Below are 20,131 nucleotides of genomic sequence, written 5' to 3' on the forward strand. Positions count from 1 at the left end.
GAAGGAGAAGTTTCGATGGCCGGCTGATTTTTCGCCCGAGAACTTTGCGCCGCGTGGAATAATGCTGATCCGCGTGGATTTCATAACAGATGATCTCTCTCTTTTTCTCTCTGCAACACGAGGATTACGAGTCGATACAACGAGATTGCTTCTCTCGAGAAAGAGAGAAAGAGAGAGAGAGATCTTAATCCGAAACTCGTGGAAACTCATTTTTCGATGAAACTTTCCCTCGATATTATTCCTGGCAAACGGAAATGGCGTTGCTCCTACGTTGGCCGTGTGTACACAATGTGTTCTCGGCCACTCCATCGATTTCGAGATGCCGCTTTTCCACCGGCAAACCTTTCCAACCTCGAGAAGCAAACTTTGCTGCTCGTTGCTCGCGGGCAATCTCGTTTTTTTCTGCCTCCATTTCATCATCCATGTTAAAGGTTAAATAGAGAGAAAAAGAGAGAGAGAGAGAGAGAGATACTTTTAAAATCATCAGGTTTTTCCATATATATATATATGGAATATTTTTCACCCTGTTTCCAATTACGTGAACGTGCAAAGTTACGCCACGACATCAAGGTGATCTACTCAACAAGATGTATAGTTTCTAAGTTTGGTAGACTCGATATTACAAGAAATGAAATTGATCGGCGATTAACTTTTGATTCGACGTAATGTACTCCGACAATATAAAAGTTGCTAGATTTAAAGAAAAATGCAAAGAAAAAAGATACCTGTGTACATGGGAGAAAAGCTGGGAGACGGTCTCGAACGCCTGGCAACGAATTTCCAGCATATCTTCGCCTTCCATCGACCAGGATTGCGCCAGTTCGGCGGCCAAGACTATGTAAGGAATTAATTACGAGCCGGTCTCGCTTTCGATTCCCGATTATTTCGATGAATCGCTCGTTTCCTCACCGCAATTCGCCGCAATCGTATTGCGCAAGTCGGCGGCAATGAAACGTATAGTTGCGCGATAAATGACGGATACGAGGGTGGTAATCTTTCCGTTTCCTCAACGTCAACGTCGGTTTTCGAAATTCTTTGCCAATGTCGTGTATAAAACGTGTATGCTCGCGCGGAGATCCTCTAGTGGGATCTTTTCAATAATTCTTTCGCCGGGCATCAGAGGCATTCGTTATGAAGTTTCATTGTCTGTTGGTGAGTGATGTTATTTATTCGAATTAAGTTTTTGCATCAATATCGCAAAAATTTTCCCCATAAAGAAAATTCTCGATCTTTCGAAACAAGGATTTATCTTGGTAAAACTTGGTTCCAGTTGTGTCTTGCGACGATTGTCGTTTGCCAAGCAAGGAGAATACCGAGAATACCTCAACATCCGTATTTTCCCAATTTCCAACAACACGTTTATCAGCCACGCAATTATCCGAACGAATTGCTAGGGGACCAGCATATCGGGCCGCCTTTCTTCGGGAATTATAGAACGCAAGAAGGGAATACGGGCGGAGGGAACACGGGGAGAGAAGAAGGCGTGGGACAGGATTATTACGATCATCGAATTCCGATCGACGGTCAACCGAATTTCCTTCATCCTTTCGCGGCAGGTAACGAGTAAAAGTTGATAACTATTTATTTCAAACGATATAGTAAACTTTTCCTCGTTTTCAGTCCCGTTCGACGATATCCATGTGAACAATGGGGACTTCAGGGGCCGAGACATCGACTCGCCCCATCGATACGAACGATTCAACCATCCGCCCAATTATAATAATCACCAATTGTAATAAAATTCTTTTCTTTATACGAAGAATTGAACGAAGAAATAGAAATTGAATCGCAATCGAATCAATCGAGTAGAGCTAGCAATCTCTTTATTTCTCCTCTTCTCTTTACTCCTTTATAATTCAATATATATATAATATATATTGAACGTTATATCGTTATAATATAAGTTAATATAATAATTTGTGTAAATAACGTTATTATTAAGAAAGAAAACAACGACGTGATAATGATTAACGCTAGGCTCCCCTTTCTCGTCGATTTTCTCATTTACACTTTAATATTTACAATGCTTTGTTTTCTTTTTTTTTTTTTTTGGCTCACGCTGTTTTATTTTTATTTTCTTTTTTCTCTTTCTTTTTTTTTTTTTACGACTTTGGACCATTCGGTACCGTTTCGAGACGGAGGAGAGAAAAAAGAACGAATCCTCGAAACGGGTACCTTCTCGATCTGTAAGATCGTTCCATGATCGAGGCTCTATCTCTAAGGCTCTAATAAAGGCGGCCGGTGTTGGTTTGCGCCATAATTGGCTTTCCATAATTCACTCTATCCGGCCGTAAAAAAAAAAAAAAAGAAAAAAAAAAAGAAAAAGCGAACGACGTAGAATCGTCACGACAAATTCCTTTTGGCATTTTTTTTTTTTTTTTTTTTTTTTTAGGCATGAAATACATACGCGCTCTTTTTTGCAGTCGCTCTTTATTCTCACGCATCACGGTACGATAGAATTCGGTAATAGCGTTTTTTTTAACAATCGAAAAATATTGAAATCGACGAATCACTCGGCACGCTCGATCCTCGTGATCCGTTTCTCATTTTATATTTTTATGTATATATATATATATAATAAATATATATATGTAATATATATATACTTATTAATATGTAAGAACTTGACTAGATCACTTTAGTTTTTTTTTTTATTGACTCCCTTATTTAGTCTAGGTACTTGCTCGTGCGACGACGGAGAGTATGAAGTTACAAGATGCTTCTTCTTCTTCTTCTTCTTCTTCTTTTTTTCTTCTTTTTTATAAAAAAATATTCAGGAGAATGAACTAGAATACGATTAACGCGGCTTGTCTGGTTGCTTCTGGTTGCTCCCAAAAAAGTTTTTGAGAACGGTGAGAGCTAACGAGGCTTGATCCCAATTCCAATTGTAATTAACGATAGGAGCGGATTCTATGAACGCAGCAGCACCTCAGGTTCGTGAGAATTTTGCCAGATTATCCGTCGATCGGCCATCACACGTAGCATTCGGTCTTAGGGCCCAACTCGTACTCCATTTCCTCGTTGTTGTACATATCCATTACCTGAGAGAATATTGTTTTCAAATAAATTTGTATATTTGTAAATTAATTGGAATAGATTATTCTTTCCAATTAATAATAATATAAATCACTATATTTTAAAGGATTTTCTCGTGAGTTCTTTATTTCTAATCTTAATAAGTGAATGTGAAATTGGAATCTTCCTTTTCGAGGAAGATGGCCAAAGATAAACAGAGAAGACGTTCGATTAATAATAATATAAATCACTATATTTTAAAGGATTTTCTCGTGAGTTCTTTATTTCTAATCTTGATAAGTGAGAATATGAAATTGATTTTTCGAGGAAAATGGCCAAAGGTAAACAGAGAAGATGTTTAATTATAATAAAAATTCCCCCCCTAGAAAAATTTAAAAATTACCGCATTCATGTCTTTTTGCAATTCCTCCAATTGCTTCTCGTGGATTACTTTCAGCTTCTCCTTCTCCCTGTTCTGGATCATTTGTGCGATTCTCCTCTCCTCCATGAATTTTTTCGTATTGTTCTGCTGCTTCTCCCTAAGCCGGCCCTCCTTTATCCCCCGGGTCTTCAAAGTTTTATCGTTCATCACCTCCCTCGTGCTCTCCACGGACAGCCTCGCCTGCCTCGCGTTCATTTCTTTGATCTCGCGCTCGTGCCGCGCCGTCAGCTGTTTCTGCTGAGCCAACTGAGCAGCCACACACAATTTTCTCAGAGTGTTCCTCCGCTCCTCCAAATGTGAACGTATCAGGTCACGTTCCTCTCGACGTTGCTTATCCGCCAATCGAGACCATTGAACCGTTTGCTCGGAAACTTCTCGACGAACGATCGGATCTCTCGACAGCTCCGCTTTGCTATCGAACCAAGAAAAAAAAAAAAAAATTTTAATTTTAGGAGAAAACTTCGAGAAAGAAACTTTTTCCGACTACTCCATGTCGTAAACTGTCCGATAATTATCCCTTTCTTTCATTCTTTCTACACTTTGAAAAGAAAGAAACGTTAACCAACCGCTACTTCTGTTGTCCAATAATCATCACCGACTTTTTCACGGTTAAAACGACGTTTGGTCGTGGAATATTGGAGAAAAGAAGAAAGTATGGAACTAGTCAGCGAGGCTTTCTGACTGTTTAAAGAGAAACATCGGATATATATATAAATAGAAAAGTAGGATATATATTTAGCATCCGTTTGGAGACGAAGAACGGACAGAAACACGGTCAATAATCAAGGAAAAAGTTCCTCGTTGCACCAGTTAAAAAAAAAAAAGGAATCACGTACTTTTTCCCTTTGATAATCTTCTCTATCGCTGTGCAATGTTGTTTCTGGACGGTAAGTTTCTCCTTCTGATGCCTCTTCTTCAAAGACTCCAAATCCTTCTGCTGCTTTCTCAACACTTTCTGATACCCCTTCTCTTGCCTCAACGATTCAGCCGTTATCGGATTGAATTTCATTTCCTCTAAAGGAAAAAAAGGAAAGGAAAAATTCTCCTATCTTCCTATACCATCCAATTCCAAATTCAATCGAAAATGAATTACCTCGAGGTTTAGGCGCTTCCCGATGATGAGCGGGCGCGGAGTCACAGTGCCCTTTGCTGTCGCTCTCCTCTATCCCAAGCCCGCGCATCTTATTCTGAGACGCGTTCTCCGACTTCTTGTAGGCCCGTGGCGCCGTGAGCGCGTCCATGAGCCCTGTCCAATCCCCAAATTCGATTAAAAATATCGAGCCATGTCGAAATATCGCGCTGAGACGCTTACCCTCGTACCCGTCCGGCACGTAAATCTTGATCTCTATGTTGCAGAACAGCATGGGCAAGGACATGGGGAAGTTCGCCTCCGTCCTCAGGGATATGTGCCTGTATCCCGACTGTAGACCGTCTAACGGGACGATCCTTTGGCCCAACAGCTTCCCGTTCGACTCGTCGTAAACAGCGAATCTGAGGGCGGCCAGATCCGGCAGCACGACTTTTCGAAACAGGAAAGGCTCCTCGTTGTAAACGGGATTCAAGCCGTTCGCAGGAACAACCCTGGTCCGAAATTCTTTCCTGATCGTGTCCGTCGGTAGACCGTACATCTCCACCTCCACGTAAGTGCCGACCTTCTTGTCGGATAAAAATTGACCAGCGATCACCTAGCGAACGAACAAATGTCAAAAAAGGATTCTATAAAAGTCAGTTTGTTTCCGTTTCACGTTTCTTAACCGCCTTTCGCTTTTTTACGGTTTTAACGGCCAGTCATTAGTCGTTAGACAGACCAGCTGAGCGCAAGTTTCGTCTTAATTGTCGAAAGTTAATTTAATCATTGTGGATTATTGTAGTATAATAATAATAATATAAGGATATAATTGTATGTAGGGTTTATAGTTCTTGTAATTAATATTTAATTTAAATTAACTTTGAGAATTAATAATTAGAATTAATTATTTTGTGAAATTTTATGAAATTTTGTGAACTGATTAATAATGGAATTATTATGTGAATCAAGTAAGTAATTAAATTATAAAATCATGATATTTTAGTAATTAGTGTTATGTATCTTGTTGAATATCTTGTATTTTATTTTTTTCATACTTCATTTTAAAAATTTGTTAGATCTATTCCCGATAACGATGTTATATCAAATCATGCAACAGCATGAAAATGGGAGATATATTTATTATCTATATTTATTTCTTTAAACGTTTACAGATTGAACAAAATATGCGTATGTAGACAGAGAACTAATCGATAACTGATCGATCACATTTCAATATTCCGTGAATTTATTAAGAAGTATTTAAAGATTTCAATTTTATAACGATATGACGTTTCGAAACGTCTATTTTAATTTAAATTGTTATAAATTGTGTAAAAAAAAATATAGATATTGAACTTCAGATCTTTGGAGTCAGATCTTTCGTCTCAAAAACATCATTATAACACCGCTTTCAAAAGTGTTAATAATTATTCATAACGGTGTATTTATAACTTTTCGATGAACATATTCAATTAAACGTTAAAATTAATTAAATTTTTACATTGCACAATAGCAATTATAATGATAACGTAATATCGAGCGATAAAACTTTTCGAATACGAAAATTATGCGATTAAAATTTCGAGTAAAGTTACGTGATCAAGTTGCAATAAATTTATCTGCTAAAGTTAACTGCTTACGATGCTTTGAATGAATTACATTCGAATAACTTTATCCTACCCTTAAAATTTTCCCTTAAAAGAAAGAACTATCGACTTAACTTGATGTAAAAGTTAAAGAAGTCATACGTTCTTGGAGGAAGACGTAGATAGTTCTTCGATTTGGAAATGCAGAATCGACCCTTTCTATAAATCAGAATTGGGAGAATAATTCAAGCAGATTACCTGAACGCTGCATTGGGTGGCGATCACACCGTCCACAGGGCTCTCCGCGAACGGGTCGAAGCTTCGATCGGCACGTCTCATGAAGTCAGGTTTGAGTAGGTAGCCGGACGAGCCGTTGTACTCGAACTTGCCCTGATTCAGTTGCATGGGCAGGTCCGCGGTTTGGAAATTCAACGACACCATTTGACAACCAGCGTTCCAGAAGACCTGTTTCGCAATCGATCGATCGGTTTTGGACGGAGGATTTTAGGCACGAGGATATCGGGGGAGGGGGAGGGAGAGGGGGGGGGGGATTACCTGTGGCATGTAATTCGATGAATCCGCTCGGGTTCCTTTCGGATAAATCCGGCTCATTTGCCGCTTGTTGTAATTGACGAACTCGATCGCTTGGGTCTTCAAGTAATTGAGGCCAGCGGTTTCCGCGAAGGAAGACATATTGTGATGAATATTCTTTTCTGTACAAGAGGGCACTATCATCAATCGTCTCTTTCGTTTAACCGTATAACCGAGGGAAATCTTTGCCTTACGTTCGGCAACATCGAAGCCTGGGAACTTGATGGGCTGCGCGTAGTTGACCATCGAGGACAACCATGGGTGGACGTTTGTCGTGCTTCCTGTATACGGAGGAACGGGTATGTCCAGAGTTTCGCCCAATCCCGTGCTCGAGCTCGACTGTTGCTGGTTCCCGGTCGTCGACGATGCGACTGACTCGGTCGTCGAAACCTCTTCCTGGAAATCGATCAAATTGTGATTGGGAAATTAATGCTGGAATATAATAAATTTCTTTTTTATTTTTGAATTGAATTTTTTTTATATATGTATTTCGTGATGGATAGTCGTATTACCTTTACCGATTGTTGTTCAACGACAACAGCGACGGAGGGAGGCGCGCTCGCGTCTTCCTTGACCTCGTCCTCGATGACGAATTGGCCTTGCCGGAACAATTCCAACTCGTGCTTCTCCACCTCGGGTTTCAAACGTTTGTTCTTTATCAGAATCTTACGTTTGAGCAGATTGGGCGACGGCAGAGGTACTCCTGGCTCCAGCTATTTTATCACAACAATATTCGTTATGTCTTTTTTTTTTTTTTTCAGTTCGATAATATGAAAATTCGCGATGATACATAATACAAGCAGATGTATAATTTAATCGAGCGATACTCGAACTCCGTATTACAGATAAATTTTTAGATAACGACGAGTGGCTACCTATGAGGATTTTATCGATATTGACGTATTTAATTCGTTATCGCGAGATATGAGAAAGTATCGAAGCCGGTGAAAGAAACGACGTTTCAATCCGGATAATAAAACTAGGAAAATAAACTTACTGGATAGTCTTTGAGCGGTTCCTTGAGAAGCAGATCGCCCAGAATTTCGTCGCAGTATTTGGCCAATTTGTACTGCTGCTTCTTGCTGCAATGGTTCTCGAAGCTAAGAATGACCGGATATTCCGACGTGACGAACGCTGTGTCCCTCACCGCGTAAATCACGTCCTTGAAGAGAATGTCCGTGCACATAGCTTTGCCATGCGTAATTATCGGCTCCTCGTCCTCCCCTTTTCCATCCCAACAATCCAACTCGACGCACCTTCAAGTTCCACGCGTTCTTCACACGCCTTCACAACTCGATCGTATCGATGTCGTCCCTGCATATCTTACCTGCAACCGGCCAACAACACCTGCCTGTACATCTCGACGCTGCTCTTCCCGCCGAATTGACGGCCGCACAGGTACGTGTTGTGGCTCGAGTTGATGTAGTAATGCGCGAGCGGTTGATCCATGTCCATGTAAACGTCCAGCCTGTCCAGGAATACGGGGGCATTTTCGTCTGACATCAGGTACCTTATGAAACCGTCCTTCGTCATCGTTTCTGAAAGGACGTGATTGCTTCTGAAAGGATCCCATTACACGAAAGGTACAAACTAAATTCGAGATAGACGATCGATGATGTTGAAGAGAGAAAGAGAGAGGGAGAGGAAAAAATTTTCGACGACGAAAAAAAAAAAATAACAACATTTCTTACTTTGATTCCTCGCTATCTCGTTCTGCTCGTAATCGTTTATTATCTCCAACGCCCTCTTCTCGTCGTACAACGGGTACAAGATCTCGTTCAACGTTGGATCTCGTTGCTTCTCGTTCAGGAACATGACCAATTGATCGAGATTGATCGTGTCCGCTTTGCCCTGGGTGCTGGAAATAAAGTTCAAGTTCGGATAAAGAACCATCACCACTTCGTTATTCACTTCGGAATCACTTACATGGATTGGAACAATTCCTCTATGTCGTTTCGAGGGCAGATTTTATGGTACAACGCGTAGAAAGCGTCGAAGGTGAAGTCTTCAGGCTCGATCACATCGTTCTGCAAATTCGTCAATTTCATCAAAACTTTTCGCCAAGGCAATACGTGTTTCTCTTTTTCTTTTTTTTTTATTTTTGTTTCTCTCGCCTCTTACCTTCCCGCTGGATAGACCTAAATCGGCGAGGCACTGATAAACAAGCTTTTCCGTTTTCCCAGATGCGAAAGTTCTCGCGACCACTTTCACCGGAACTTTTCCATTCGGATCGATCAGCATTCTAAGCCTCATCCAACTGGAACACGGCAAACATTTATTTACTCCTCGACGACCCTTCTTCAGAATCTTGAGCGAGATCGAGGTATAGGGTTCAAAATGTATATACGTATATTTTTTATAAAAAAAAAGTTATATATAAGATGCACGAAACTAGATCGTAATAATAATTTAGACGTTTAAGAAAAATTTAAATTTTATCAAAAAGAAAAAAAAAGTTATGTAAAGTTACAAAATATTCGGAGAGATTAAGTTTATTCGAAGGAAGAAAATTACGTTACATCTCTGGAGGATAAAAATACGTTGGATAATAATATCGCCGTTATATTCTCGATTGCTTTGACAAAAGAAAAACCAGGAAATGTTACGTGTTCTCCTCTCTCTCTCTCTCTATCTCTCGATATTTAAAATCGATATCGCAAATAAAGGGTTTACAGGTGTGGAATACTTGTTTCTGGCTAATTGTTTCATCGCGTTAATGTCAACGAGAGAATCGGCGAGTATATGTGTGTGTGTGTGTGTGTGTGTAATTGCATTAGGAAACTCACTGTTTCTTCAAGCACGTAAGCGGGCAAACGTTGTTGGCTTTCACGTTGTGCGTAATCGATCGTATGCCATCCAGCCATATCTGTCATGGGGCACAGCAAACACGTGGACATTATTGATCGTGATAATAATTGCTTAACCGAATGAATTGGAAAATTTCTTTTCTACTGTATCGATCTGTAAAATATTCCCCTCATCTCTCGTATTTTCCCCCCCTCTTCCTCGTATAATTCGGCGAATTACGTCACATAATCACGTGACATTACCGTCGAGAAAGTTTTAAATATATATATATATATATTATTATGAGAAACAATCCCAAAAGAGCTTAGGAGAAGCTTCAGGTTCATTTGCTAAATTTTCAGAGGGGAACATATATATCGAACAGAACGGGTTATATAACGAGTAAATTTACCTTGGCCGTAGCTGAATCCGGGCAAACGACATGCTGGTAATTAATATTGGTATAATCTACGCCCGAACAGATGGTTAAACATTTCTCCTCTAATTGCTCCCCGTGCTTTGTCACAAGCTTGTCGTACAGCTTCGGGTCCTATATTAAAGATTAGAAAACGATCATAACAATTCGTACGGTTGGCAAGACGGTTGATTAAGACGAGCGAGGCGTAGGTGCGTTATCGATCCGGTTTCTTATAAACTCTCTTTTCTTAGAAAAAGAGGGATAAAAAGAGCCGGGTGTCTGGTTGAATAATTTGCAAGTGGATATCGAAAAACTGGCCGGAGTGAAAAGTGTATTTTTAAAAAAATTAAAATTGTAATTTGAAACGAAAATTTTTACAGTTTGTAAGAAAAGAAGAAGAAGAATATAATAAAATATAATAAATATTTTTTCTGCAGATCCACATCGTACATGGAATCGTAAAAAAGAAAAAAACAAAATCGTAATAAAAATTTTATCTCCAATAGCGAATCAATAGCCGTCGAAACGATTATGTGTCTGTTTGAAATTTTGAACGTTTTTTTTCTTTTTTCTTTTTCTTTTTCTTTTTTTTTTGATGAAAAATGGATGTCACGTTCGAAACAGGATGACACACAATAGTTGGATACATGACATTCTTACCTTTGGTAATCCGCCGGCGCGTATATCGCTCACTTGACACAGCTCTATCACGTCCCCGTCCTATGCATATTTGAAACGTAAATACGAAACGTTTAAGCAATTAAACGCGGTAATTAAATGCGCATAATACGATGAAACCTGTCAAGATTTGTTTGTCAAGGTCAAGTTGCGAGATTCTAACCGGATGCTTGGCAATAGATAGATAATTTCTTTTAAATTTAAATATTAATCAAAAATCAAACATTTCTCGATCAATTTCGATCGATCAATTTAATCTCTTTACGATATGAATTATCATATTACGTAATTAAAAAATTTCTACGCTACTACGGAACGGGAAGGTTAATAATATTAAAATAACGACGTAGCAATGAGGTCGGGAGCTAAATGATTAAAAAGACAGGGATCAAGGATCGATACTAGTTTTTCTAGATTGCATTCGTTGCAAGCTTTAACGAGTGCACGAACAAAGACTATCCCAACGGGAATTTAGGAATTTTTCATTTAATTTTCCTTAACCTAAAATCACGCGAATACCGTAGATAGAATATTTATCATTCCGTATTTTCGCGTTCCAATTGCAGCTGGAATATATTCCCCTTCAGATTCCCAGAAGTCGTCGGTTGGAAAAAAAGAGGGAGAGATTATACTCCCGAATAAATCGGAATAAATCGGAATTGAAAGAAACAGGAATCGACTCACCCTTCCTTCGCTCTGCCAGTAGATGAAGAACCCATATTCGTCGACCTTGAACACGCAATTCAGCTCGAGCTCCGTGTTGTCCTTCTCTTCCGACCATCGATCGAACACGCATCCCTGACGGAGGGCTAAGGGTACCTCGATCTGCCAATTGAACTCGAATCTTTTCGTCATCTCTCTTCTCTCTCTCTCTTTCTCTCTCTCTCTTCACACCGACCGTATCAAGAGACGCGTGCCACGCGTCAGCCCCGTCAGCTCTTCGTCCAAATCCTGTCGAGAAACGACGAGAAAGAAAAAAAAAAGAATATTAAAATAGTTTTCTCTCGTCAATTTCCGAACCGTCATCCGCGTCCGTGACACGGATTCATTCACGCGGAGGCAATTCGCACGAATTACGCGTTCGCAGGGATAAAAGATTAGATAGTTTTCAACGCCGTTTAACTCTCCGCCGTCTCTCCACGAGCCGTTGCTCTCCACGAAAGATAAAACGTTTCCCAATTGAACGTGAGATGTAGTGAGATACTACGCCACTACTCACCGCCCCCTCGCCCACTCAAAATAATCGAATTACGTGACTAACCGATCTACATTTAGACACGAAGTTTGGTTTTTGAAATAATTAATGGGATATCGCAAGATCATACTAGTTAACGATTCCAACGTTGTTCCGATTCATCGGGATTACGAAAGTAATTCGTTGCTTCGAAAACAAATCTCGAGAATTACTCTTTGATGATGTTCACTTATTTAAAACTCGCGGCATTGAACACGAGGGGGAGAGGATCGATTGAACCACGTACAGTGTGTCTCTTAACGGTATTTCCCCGGGCCACAATCGAGTTAACCTGATCGAGAACGAGAGGGAGGGGGATACGTGCCACGGCCTCTTTAACCTGCATCAAAATCCGATTAAACCTCGTTCATCTCGTTACGCGAGACACTCAACGCTACCCGACAACGTTATCCTTAAACAATCTCTCGTTCGTGATCCCCGAAATCGAAAATCGCCTTCGTTCGTCGCGATGATCGAATGGATAGATCGTGGGGTCAAAGGGTACGTCGATTTTTGTTACTGGGAGCCATCATGGGGATTTTAACAGTATTTTCTCAACTTCCTACGGGAATCAAGTTAATCGCATTTTTCTATTTCGTTACACGTGGATCGATGGTGACGAGCGAACAGGATAAAAGAAGAAAAATCGAAATTGTTTTATTTTATTCTACGGAAGAATAGAACGCAAATTTTCTTTTGTACGGAAGAAGAAATAAAGCTCGAAGCGAATAAACACGTGAATACGCGTGCTCATGGAATTTTTAAATTCGATTTTCTCGGAAACGAGAATTTTGTTCCACCTTGTTTTTCAACTTGCGGAATAATATTAATATCCAATCGAAAATGGAGCTTCTTCTCCTCTCGCGAATTTCGATCCTCGTTATATAAAATGTACGACGAGATAAGGTTGTAAGGTTAAAGGGAAGTGAAGTCAACGAAGATGAAGTCACACCGCCTACGAGAATCCCCAATTAAATATACACTGTTGCAGGTGTATACAGCGTGCGGCACGAGATCGTCGTGAGATTTTTCATTTTTTTTTTCTTTTTTTTTTTTTTTTCGACCGGTCGATATCGTATCGAAGCGCAAAGAATTTACCGGCATCGTTGCACCGATTGACCTTTATTCCCTAGTTACAAAGTAGGACGAAGCATAGAAAGAGTTTAGGTGAAAAATAGAACGATACTAGAGAACGCACTCTATGCTCGCTCTAATCTCGAGCTTAGACGTCTTTCGTATGCAACCAAGTTTCATCGATTCGGGGGGATCATCTTTTTTTATTATTAGAGGATTAAAATTCGATCTCGTTTCTCGCGGGATCGAAGCAAGGAAGGGAGAGGTATAAAAGATAAACGGTGAATAATAAATGGTAAAGTTTTATCTTTCGTGTCGAGGGGGAGCAAACAAGGCGATAAAACTAGTGGTAAATGAGCCACTTACGAGCGTTAAGAACGTTTCTTCCTCGCTGGCTTGCACATCTCTTAGCTCTCCGCTTCACCTAGAAAACAAGAAAGAACAGAGGGCCCGGTTAATGCAAGTTTTCGTACACACACACACACACACACCTTGAACACGAACAGAAGTCAAGGTCTCGGGATTCTATACATAGAATTCGTATACAAATTGATTTCACCGAATTTTATGATCGAACTTCGGTATATATTTCAAACCGCTGTCAAACATCGTTTTCCTGCAACTCGTTGCCTCGTTTCCGGTCAACCGGACAACCGCTATCGTTCAATTTCTTTGACCGACACCGAATTCAAGGAATCGCACGGATGCCACCGTCAAACGTTATCTTTATTATAATATTTACACGAACGATCGATCAAGTCCAAAACATGTTATACTTCGCACAAAAGGAGTCGAGCATCGCAGTTGTGTATAATACTAATAATAATTCAACGTAGCACGAAGAAATATACATTGAAAATTAAAGGATTAAATAAAAATTAAAAAAAGAACTACAAACTAATCGCTCGCAATTTTCTTTATTCGAATAACAATTTACTTGACGTGAAGTTAAATTCTTAACTTTTTGAACGATCTCTCGAAATTTTCTTTTTTTTTTTCACATTGTAAAAATTTGACACTATGAACGTAAAATGGGAACGACGGATGAAACACTTTTTTGCAATCATTGTCTTTGCACGATGAACCGACATAGATGCACGGAACGAATTCTTTTCGTTCCATCTCAATTCTAATTTTCTCTTTACGCGAAAACGAAGAGAGAAAGCTGATAACTCTACTTACTGTACGATAACGCGACCGGGAATAATATAGTCGCCGCACGAAACTTTTGACATCGCCTCTGAAAGTCGCAAGAGCGGCGTACCGTAAACGAAAGTACAATTAAACGGGAGTGCTTATCGTTCAACATTCGGTGAAATGGATTTATCACTCGCGAACGAGAAAGGTCGAGCATCTATCGATGTTTCTCTATCGTATACGGATATCCCGCCTTATCTTAAAGCGTTGTTATCTTAATTGACGCAAAAGGAAGCTTTGAAAAAAAGAAAAAAAAATATACAATCAATGACGTTTGAAATTTATACGCTCGATAATTATGTGTAAAAAAAAAAAGGGACTTCGTGTTCTTTTGTTTCGATTCGAATGTTACAACTTCGTTAGATTAGATATCGAAAAGAAAAAAAGGAAGAGATCTGTAAAATGTAATAACGATACTTTTCCACGATCGGATTAGATATCGATTTGAAGAAAAGAAGAAGAAGAAGAGGAAGAAGAGGAAGGAGAAAGAAGGAAGAAACGCGAGGTCGAATGTCGAATTAGATATTCGTGAAAAATTTCAGAGATAGATACGGACACAATGGAGGTATATAATGGGCATGAGAAACACAACTGGACCGAACACGAGTAGCAACAAAGCCGGCGAAGCACAAAAGAAAAATAAAATAAAGAAAGCGGGGGAATAAGGTCGGGGGGGGGGATAAGTATAACGAAACGAACTCGTAGATATTTTCGGATTGCCTGGGTTTCAGAAATTTTCAGACGTCCACCAATCTGACTCGTACAAGAAGTATATACCCTGCTATAAATTCTTAAAGATTGACGTTGATTCTGCTTTTCGTCCGTTTATTCCGTTCGTGGGGAAATAAGTCTCCTGGATTTCGAACCATTAATCATAGTTAACTGTTCGAATTTCGAGTTTTTTCAATAGCGCGGCCAATCCCCAAATCGAGTTTCCGTGCGAATTTCGTTTCGAATTTAAATTTTCATTAACTAAAGAAAAAAAAATTGTAAAATGTTGCGAAAATTTCGACGACGACAACGAAAATAAGATGATAGATAAATTTAAGATTATATAAAACCTACGTAACCTATGAAAATAAGTATAGTACGGAAGTGTTCAAAACAACGTCCACATTGTAAGATATTTTTCTTCCCGTTCGCGATATTTATTTCTTTCTTTCACGGATAAACGAGAAAAGCGTTGAGAGTACGAGTTCCATTGGCCGCGCGTCAACAAATTGGTCGCGGAAGACTAACGAGCTAACATTTTAAAATTAAAGAAAAAAAATAGAAAAGATGATAAAAAATTGAAAAGCGCAGAGAAATTTAGACGAGTAAACCGTCTCATCTGTTGTACGTGTTTAATTTCTTCGACGTTTTTCTTCGCGATTCATCAAACGTGTAATTGATAAAATTGACGTCCGCGCACACACGCGCGTAATTACGGCCGATTTATTTCCCACACGACACATCTATACGTGTGCAGCTTGTGTACACGGAGAGGCGGCGCGTAAACAGAGGAACGTTACGAAAATAATGTAGGAGTTTGCGGCTCGTGCCGGTAGCTTCTTCCTTGGCACGATGAAAACGTTTCTGGCGTCTGACAGAGTAAACGAATTCTTCGTGAAGGGGAGAGCGGAGAGAAGGGAGCCCATGTAACGGCGTATCATAAGCACGAGCGCGCGCCACGGTTTACTTAATGGCAAAGTGGTGATCGAAGTATTTTGGTCGTGAAAGCGGAAGAACGCGGAATGTCGTAATATAGCTTATCCCTGTTGATAGTCCCCGCCGCATTCGCTAAACGGCAGCCCGCTCGTAAAACTTCTCTCGAGCTTGAAGCAGCGTTCCCATCGAGTCAACCAAATGGAGAGAGAAGCTCGATATTTTTGACAAATATCAGAGACGAGCTCTTGTTTTCCAACCAGTGTTTCCATTTCTCTTGGCTTCTGTTTTCGGTTTCAAGGTGACAGTGGAGGGGACGTTCCTTCCTATCGAGACGCGTCGACGCCAGACGGCTTATTTAAAAACGAGAAAAAAAAAAAAAGAAACGTGAGAAGCGAGAAAATAGAGAAATTTTTCTAAAAATTTTTTCCAACAATACGAAACAATGGTAAAGAAAAAAAAAAAGAGTTCGATAAATCGTTCGCTTCGGTAGGAACGCAGCTTAACGATTTCCGTTCCTTCGATCGAGATGTTTGTTTACACGATTTTCAAAACTCGATTGCACGCGTCTTATTCGACGAAACGAATTAAAAACGATGTAAAAATTCTCCAATTCCCCGAGACAGACTCTGTCGATCGTAAATATCTCCTAGTGTCGATACACTCCGTTACGTGTTATTTTTACGGAACCGGGGGGAGAGGAAAATGAACGAATAATGCAGCGTGAGAACGGGCTGGCCGTTGGATCGTTGAAAGAGAAGGAAGGTTATGTGCGCTTATGCAATATCGCGTAATATCTTCACCCTGTGTTCTTCAACCTCTCGGGATGAATGAAATTATCGGCTTTACGGACAATCTATCGATAAAGTAATATCGGAAAATCGGGGCGGAAGAAACTTCGTCCAGTTCGAACGACACCCTCTCCCCCTCCTCTTCTCCTCCACCTGTATCCCGCACGCGCGCGTTTTTCAACGAAGTTTTGGAACTTTTTAACAAACATTGCACGATACGCATTATCTCTGGTGGAATAGGCAGCTCATATACACGCTCGGTCGTAAATACAAGGCAAACATTTGCACTTTGATACACGCATAAATGGGACGTTGTTGGAAAAATATTTGCACAGTGGATGAATACCTCGGCTACTTGCGCGGATTCAGTGCAGAGCAGAGTTAGAGGGGCAGGTCAAGCGAGAATTTGTTCACGCGTTGGATTAATAGGCAAGTGGCTCGGTTACGCGGGCGATGGGTCGGATAATTACACGACTTCCGGCACAGGCTTTTGAAGGACGATGAGGAGGAGGAGGAGGAGGAGTATGCCGCGACATTGACCGCTCAATCGCTTAATGCGCTCGCCGGCCTCTTCGAGAAGAATGGGAAATAAATGAGGGTCGTGACCCGTATTGAGCAATAACGGCAATAGGAAAAGACGAGGTTATTACACACGTTTCGCGGGTCCTACCCTGTTGTAAACTCTGCGATTTCGATGAGTCCAAATCCCAGTTGAATTTCTAATTTAGATAACAATTTCGAATTTATCTTTATATTTTCCTTCCCTTCGTGATCGTGAATAGCGTAATTTTTAATTAAAAAAAAAAGAAAGATTCATCTCCATATTCGCGTGAAAAAAATCCTCATCGAAAGAATTCGATCGTAACGCAATATAATATATAATTTGTTTGCAATTTATCTCCTAGTTTAATTTTTTCCTTCCTTTTTTTTCCCCATCGAAACACAGCGTCATCGTATAAATCATCCGCGAGAACTTGTCAGCCTCATCGATCATCTTACGTCAATGATATAACGCATTTACGTTCGTAATCGAAAAAGTTAACAGACACGCTCGATATCCAGCACGGAGTTGGAAGAATATAGAAAAAAGTAGCAGTGAGAGGAAAAAAAGTAGCGATAAACGTTGACACGTTGATCGGGAGACGATTAACAATCACGGAGAATCTCCGTGAAGAGATGGCAATTGCGGTATTTCCGCGTCGCTAACGAGCGTAATTATCCGTGGTGGCTGTTTTCCTCGAGTCCCCTCCCCGAGATGAGAAGGTCAAAAGTCGGGAAAGGAGGAGAGAAAACGAGGGTTGAAATAGATAGAGCGGTGGCTCGCAGGCTGATACAGGGAACGCGGTGAAAGGACTCGATTTGGAGGCCGAAATCTCTCCTCTCGCGAATCCATATCGTCGAAGGTTATGCACCGGCCTCGTCATTATCGTTCCCTTGACCCCAAAAATCTCTCGGCTCTGCGATTATTAATCTCTCGCCCGTGCTCCTCTCTCGTCTTAATCCATGCCCGCTAATTAGCAAATCGTTGCCTGTGCGGTTAACCGTTGTGTAACGGAGCTACGATACATACGTGCGTGTACGTATGTTATAACGATAGTAGTAAAATGAAAGACGAGACGAGTGAAAGAGACCGAAGGGACGTGTACAACGCTCGCGTGGATCAGCACGCATGAGCGGTAACGTAAACGCAACGGGGAAAGAAAGGAAAACAGAGAAAGAGGCGGAGGAGAAGCAGGAAGAAGGAAAGGGACGGTGGGGAGAGGAGGCAGTGGGAAATGAAAGGGAGATGGAAAGGTTACGCAAAGAGAGAGAGAGAGAGGAGAAGAAGAACGAGGGAAGAAAAGTGAAAGGGAAAAAGATATCGCACGGATAGAGGGCCGTGACTGTGAACATGCGCGCGAGTGGATGTTGTTTCATGTTAATGGTTATCTAGCTGGAAGGAATCTAATTTATTCTGTATGAACAAGTGTATGAAAATTATTCCGTTCCAATACGAAAGACGAACGAAACGATCGAGTCGATCGAGTATCACCTTCCGTAGCAAAGTTCGAACTCGTTTCGTTCGCCTGGAAATCGAAGCATTTTTTCTTTTTTTTTTTTTTCTTTTTTTATATATATATGTATACACATCAGATTTCTTATATCCGGAGGTCTATGAACCGTTACGTAGTTAATTACGTTCATCTACTACACGGTATCTGACGTCCGTGATCCTACGTAAATTTCCCGACTGATACATAGTTTATACGAGAGCGTCCAAGGTTCCGGATGAAACGCAATGTGTCTGTGACGTGCAGTAACCATGAACGGTCGTGTACGATGACGGCTCGCGCGTGTATACACACACACACACACACATCTATACGCTCGAGTCGCGCGTGTATCCGAGCACACATGGGCGTACCACGCTCCTCGAACGATATTTCTGCAAGGTGTTACTCGCTCGCCTTACCCGTACGTGTATGCGTGAAATAACCGGCTGACTGACGGCTACGCTCTCGTGTCGGTTCGATTACATTCTCTTTCCCCTTTCTCTGTCACGGTTCCTTCCTTCCTTCCTTCCTTCCTTCCTCCGTTCTCGCACACACTCGTCACGCGCGTCACCTATCCGCGCTTGGTGGTGAAAAAATTAAAAAAAAAAAAAAAAATACGAACGGACAGTGTAGAAGAAGCGCGCGTTTCTTCGGCTCGACACTGAACGCCTTTCAGGCGCGGCGGAAGAAACTGACGGTGCGACACCGTCTGTTGACGGGCAAGCCACTAGCCTGGCTCGATACCGTCCTTTTCTCCTGCGCGCATGTGCCGCGCTCGGTTAATAAAAACGATACCTGCCTTTACCCTGCTTCCGTGGAAATTATTTACGTGAAATCTCGTTTATCGGGACGCGACAGGGAAGAAGCGTGCGAATTCTGATATAATAGGAATTTAATTTCACCCCTCTGATCCCTCTTGCACGATAATTGCTAGAGTTTCCGTGAAGAGGATATAGACTCTTCTTTTGAAATATTATTTTCCACGTATTATGTATATCTCGTACGATGCATTTTTGGTACAATTATTATTCGCGTCGTGGAATATTGGAATTGAAATTCGACGAAAAAATTATATTTATCTTTTCTACGACGCAATTTTGCGTCAAATGGGATGAATCGGAAAATTTGTCAATTTGTAAAAATTAAATCGAACAATTGTGAAAGTTAAATTACTTGATTTACGTTTCTCGTGTAATTATTTGCTCTTATTGATTTTGTTCCTACTTGACGCTACTTGAGCGATTAGGTAAGGAATCGAACGTTTCCGTGTCTGACCGCACGGTACGATTCCACTTTGGCATGAAGAATCGGAACCATGAAATGCGTTTCAATGGCAACGCGTTTCGAGAGGTGTATATAAAATTTAGGCGTGAATATCAATTCGTCAAGGTACGAATTATTCGTATATAACTTCAATCGGAAGGCGTAAAAGCGTGAAATTTCGTCTGTGAAAATTAATATTTGAACCGATTTAAAATTAAACGATCCCCGGTTTAGTTTCGAATATGTGTTCGAATTCGGGCCGATCGATCAATCAAAATTGATCTTTCTGGATTTTTGTAAAAAAAGTCG

General features: G+C 40.6%; 2 protein-coding genes and 1 non-coding gene across 5 annotated transcripts; 1 reads left to right on the plus strand and 2 right to left on the minus strand.

The window, feature by feature from the left end:
- Nucleotides 1-483: 483 nt before the first annotated feature.
- LOC107964934 lies at nt 484-2,307 on the plus strand. 2 transcript variants are annotated; one of them, XM_026442728.1, is made up of 3 exons: nt 484-1,152; nt 1,271-1,556; nt 1,621-2,307. In XM_026442728.1, exons 1-3 carry the CDS (start codon nt 1,132-1,134, stop codon nt 1,734-1,736), a joined length of 423 nt encoding a protein of 140 aa, XP_026298513.1. In that variant the 5' UTR covers nt 484-1,131; the 3' UTR covers nt 1,737-2,307. The 2 variants fall into 2 exon arrangements, with proteins under 2 accessions (XP_026298513.1, XP_016769345.2); XM_016913856.2 differs by having other exon boundaries at nt 486-1,556.
- Nucleotides 2,308-2,365: 58 nt separating this feature from the next.
- On the minus strand, nt 2,366-14,222 carry LOC408996 (1-phosphatidylinositol 4,5-bisphosphate phosphodiesterase). 2 transcript variants are annotated; one of them, XM_026442726.1, is made up of 19 exons: nt 14,077-14,222; nt 13,261-13,318; nt 11,271-11,537; nt 10,569-10,628; nt 9,903-10,040; nt 9,490-9,569; nt 8,825-8,960; nt 8,630-8,730; nt 8,395-8,561; nt 8,031-8,241; nt 7,701-7,959; nt 7,216-7,416; nt 6,668-7,099; nt 6,371-6,577; nt 4,770-5,142; nt 4,551-4,703; nt 4,294-4,471; nt 3,419-3,869; nt 2,366-3,041 (listed from the first exon to the last, which is right to left on the minus strand). In XM_026442726.1, exons 3-19 carry the CDS (start codon nt 11,439-11,441, stop codon nt 2,973-2,975), a joined length of 3,387 nt encoding a protein of 1,128 aa, XP_026298511.1. In that variant the 5' UTR covers nt 11,442-11,537; nt 13,261-13,318; nt 14,077-14,222; the 3' UTR covers nt 2,366-2,972. The 2 variants fall into 2 exon arrangements, with proteins under 2 accessions (XP_026298511.1, XP_026298512.1); XM_026442727.1 differs by lacking the exon at nt 14,077-14,222 and adding an exon at nt 13,386-13,406.
- Nucleotides 14,223-19,189: 4,967 nt separating this feature from the next.
- On the minus strand, nt 19,190-19,262 carry Mir9889 (microRNA 9889). Its single transcript, NR_127371.1, has one exon. It is a non-coding gene; the product is annotated as a microRNA 9889 (primary transcript).
- Between the last annotated feature and the right edge of the window lie 869 nt (nt 19,263-20,131).

The sequence above is a fragment of the Apis mellifera genome, linkage group LG9, assembly GCF_003254395.2.
Source record: "Apis mellifera strain DH4 linkage group LG9, Amel_HAv3.1, whole genome shotgun sequence".
Lineage (NCBI taxonomy): Eukaryota > Metazoa > Arthropoda > Insecta > Hymenoptera > Apidae > Apis > Apis mellifera.

Excerpts from the sequence above, each read along its gene's own strand:
- LOC107964934 (XM_016913856.2), top strand. The coding sequence starts at position 1,160 with ATGTTATTTATTCGAATTAAGTTTTTGCATCAATATCGCAAAAATTTT. Across the intron at positions 1,557-1,620 it reads CCTTCATCCTTTCGCGGCAG|TCCCGTTCGACGATATCCAT; the intron begins GTAACGAGTAAA and ends CCTCGTTTTCAG.
- LOC408996 (XM_026442726.1), bottom strand. The coding sequence starts at position 11,441 with ATGACGAAAAGATTCGAGTTCAATTGGCAGATCGAGGTACCCTTAGCC. Across the intron at positions 10,041-10,568 it reads GCGCCGGCGGATTACCAAAG|GACCCGAAGCTGTACGACAA; the intron begins GTAAGAATGTCA and ends TCTTTAATATAG. Across the intron at positions 8,731-8,824 it reads TAGGTCTATCCAGCGGGAAG|AACGATGTGATCGAGCCTGA; the intron begins GTAAGAGGCGAG and ends ACGAATTTGCAG.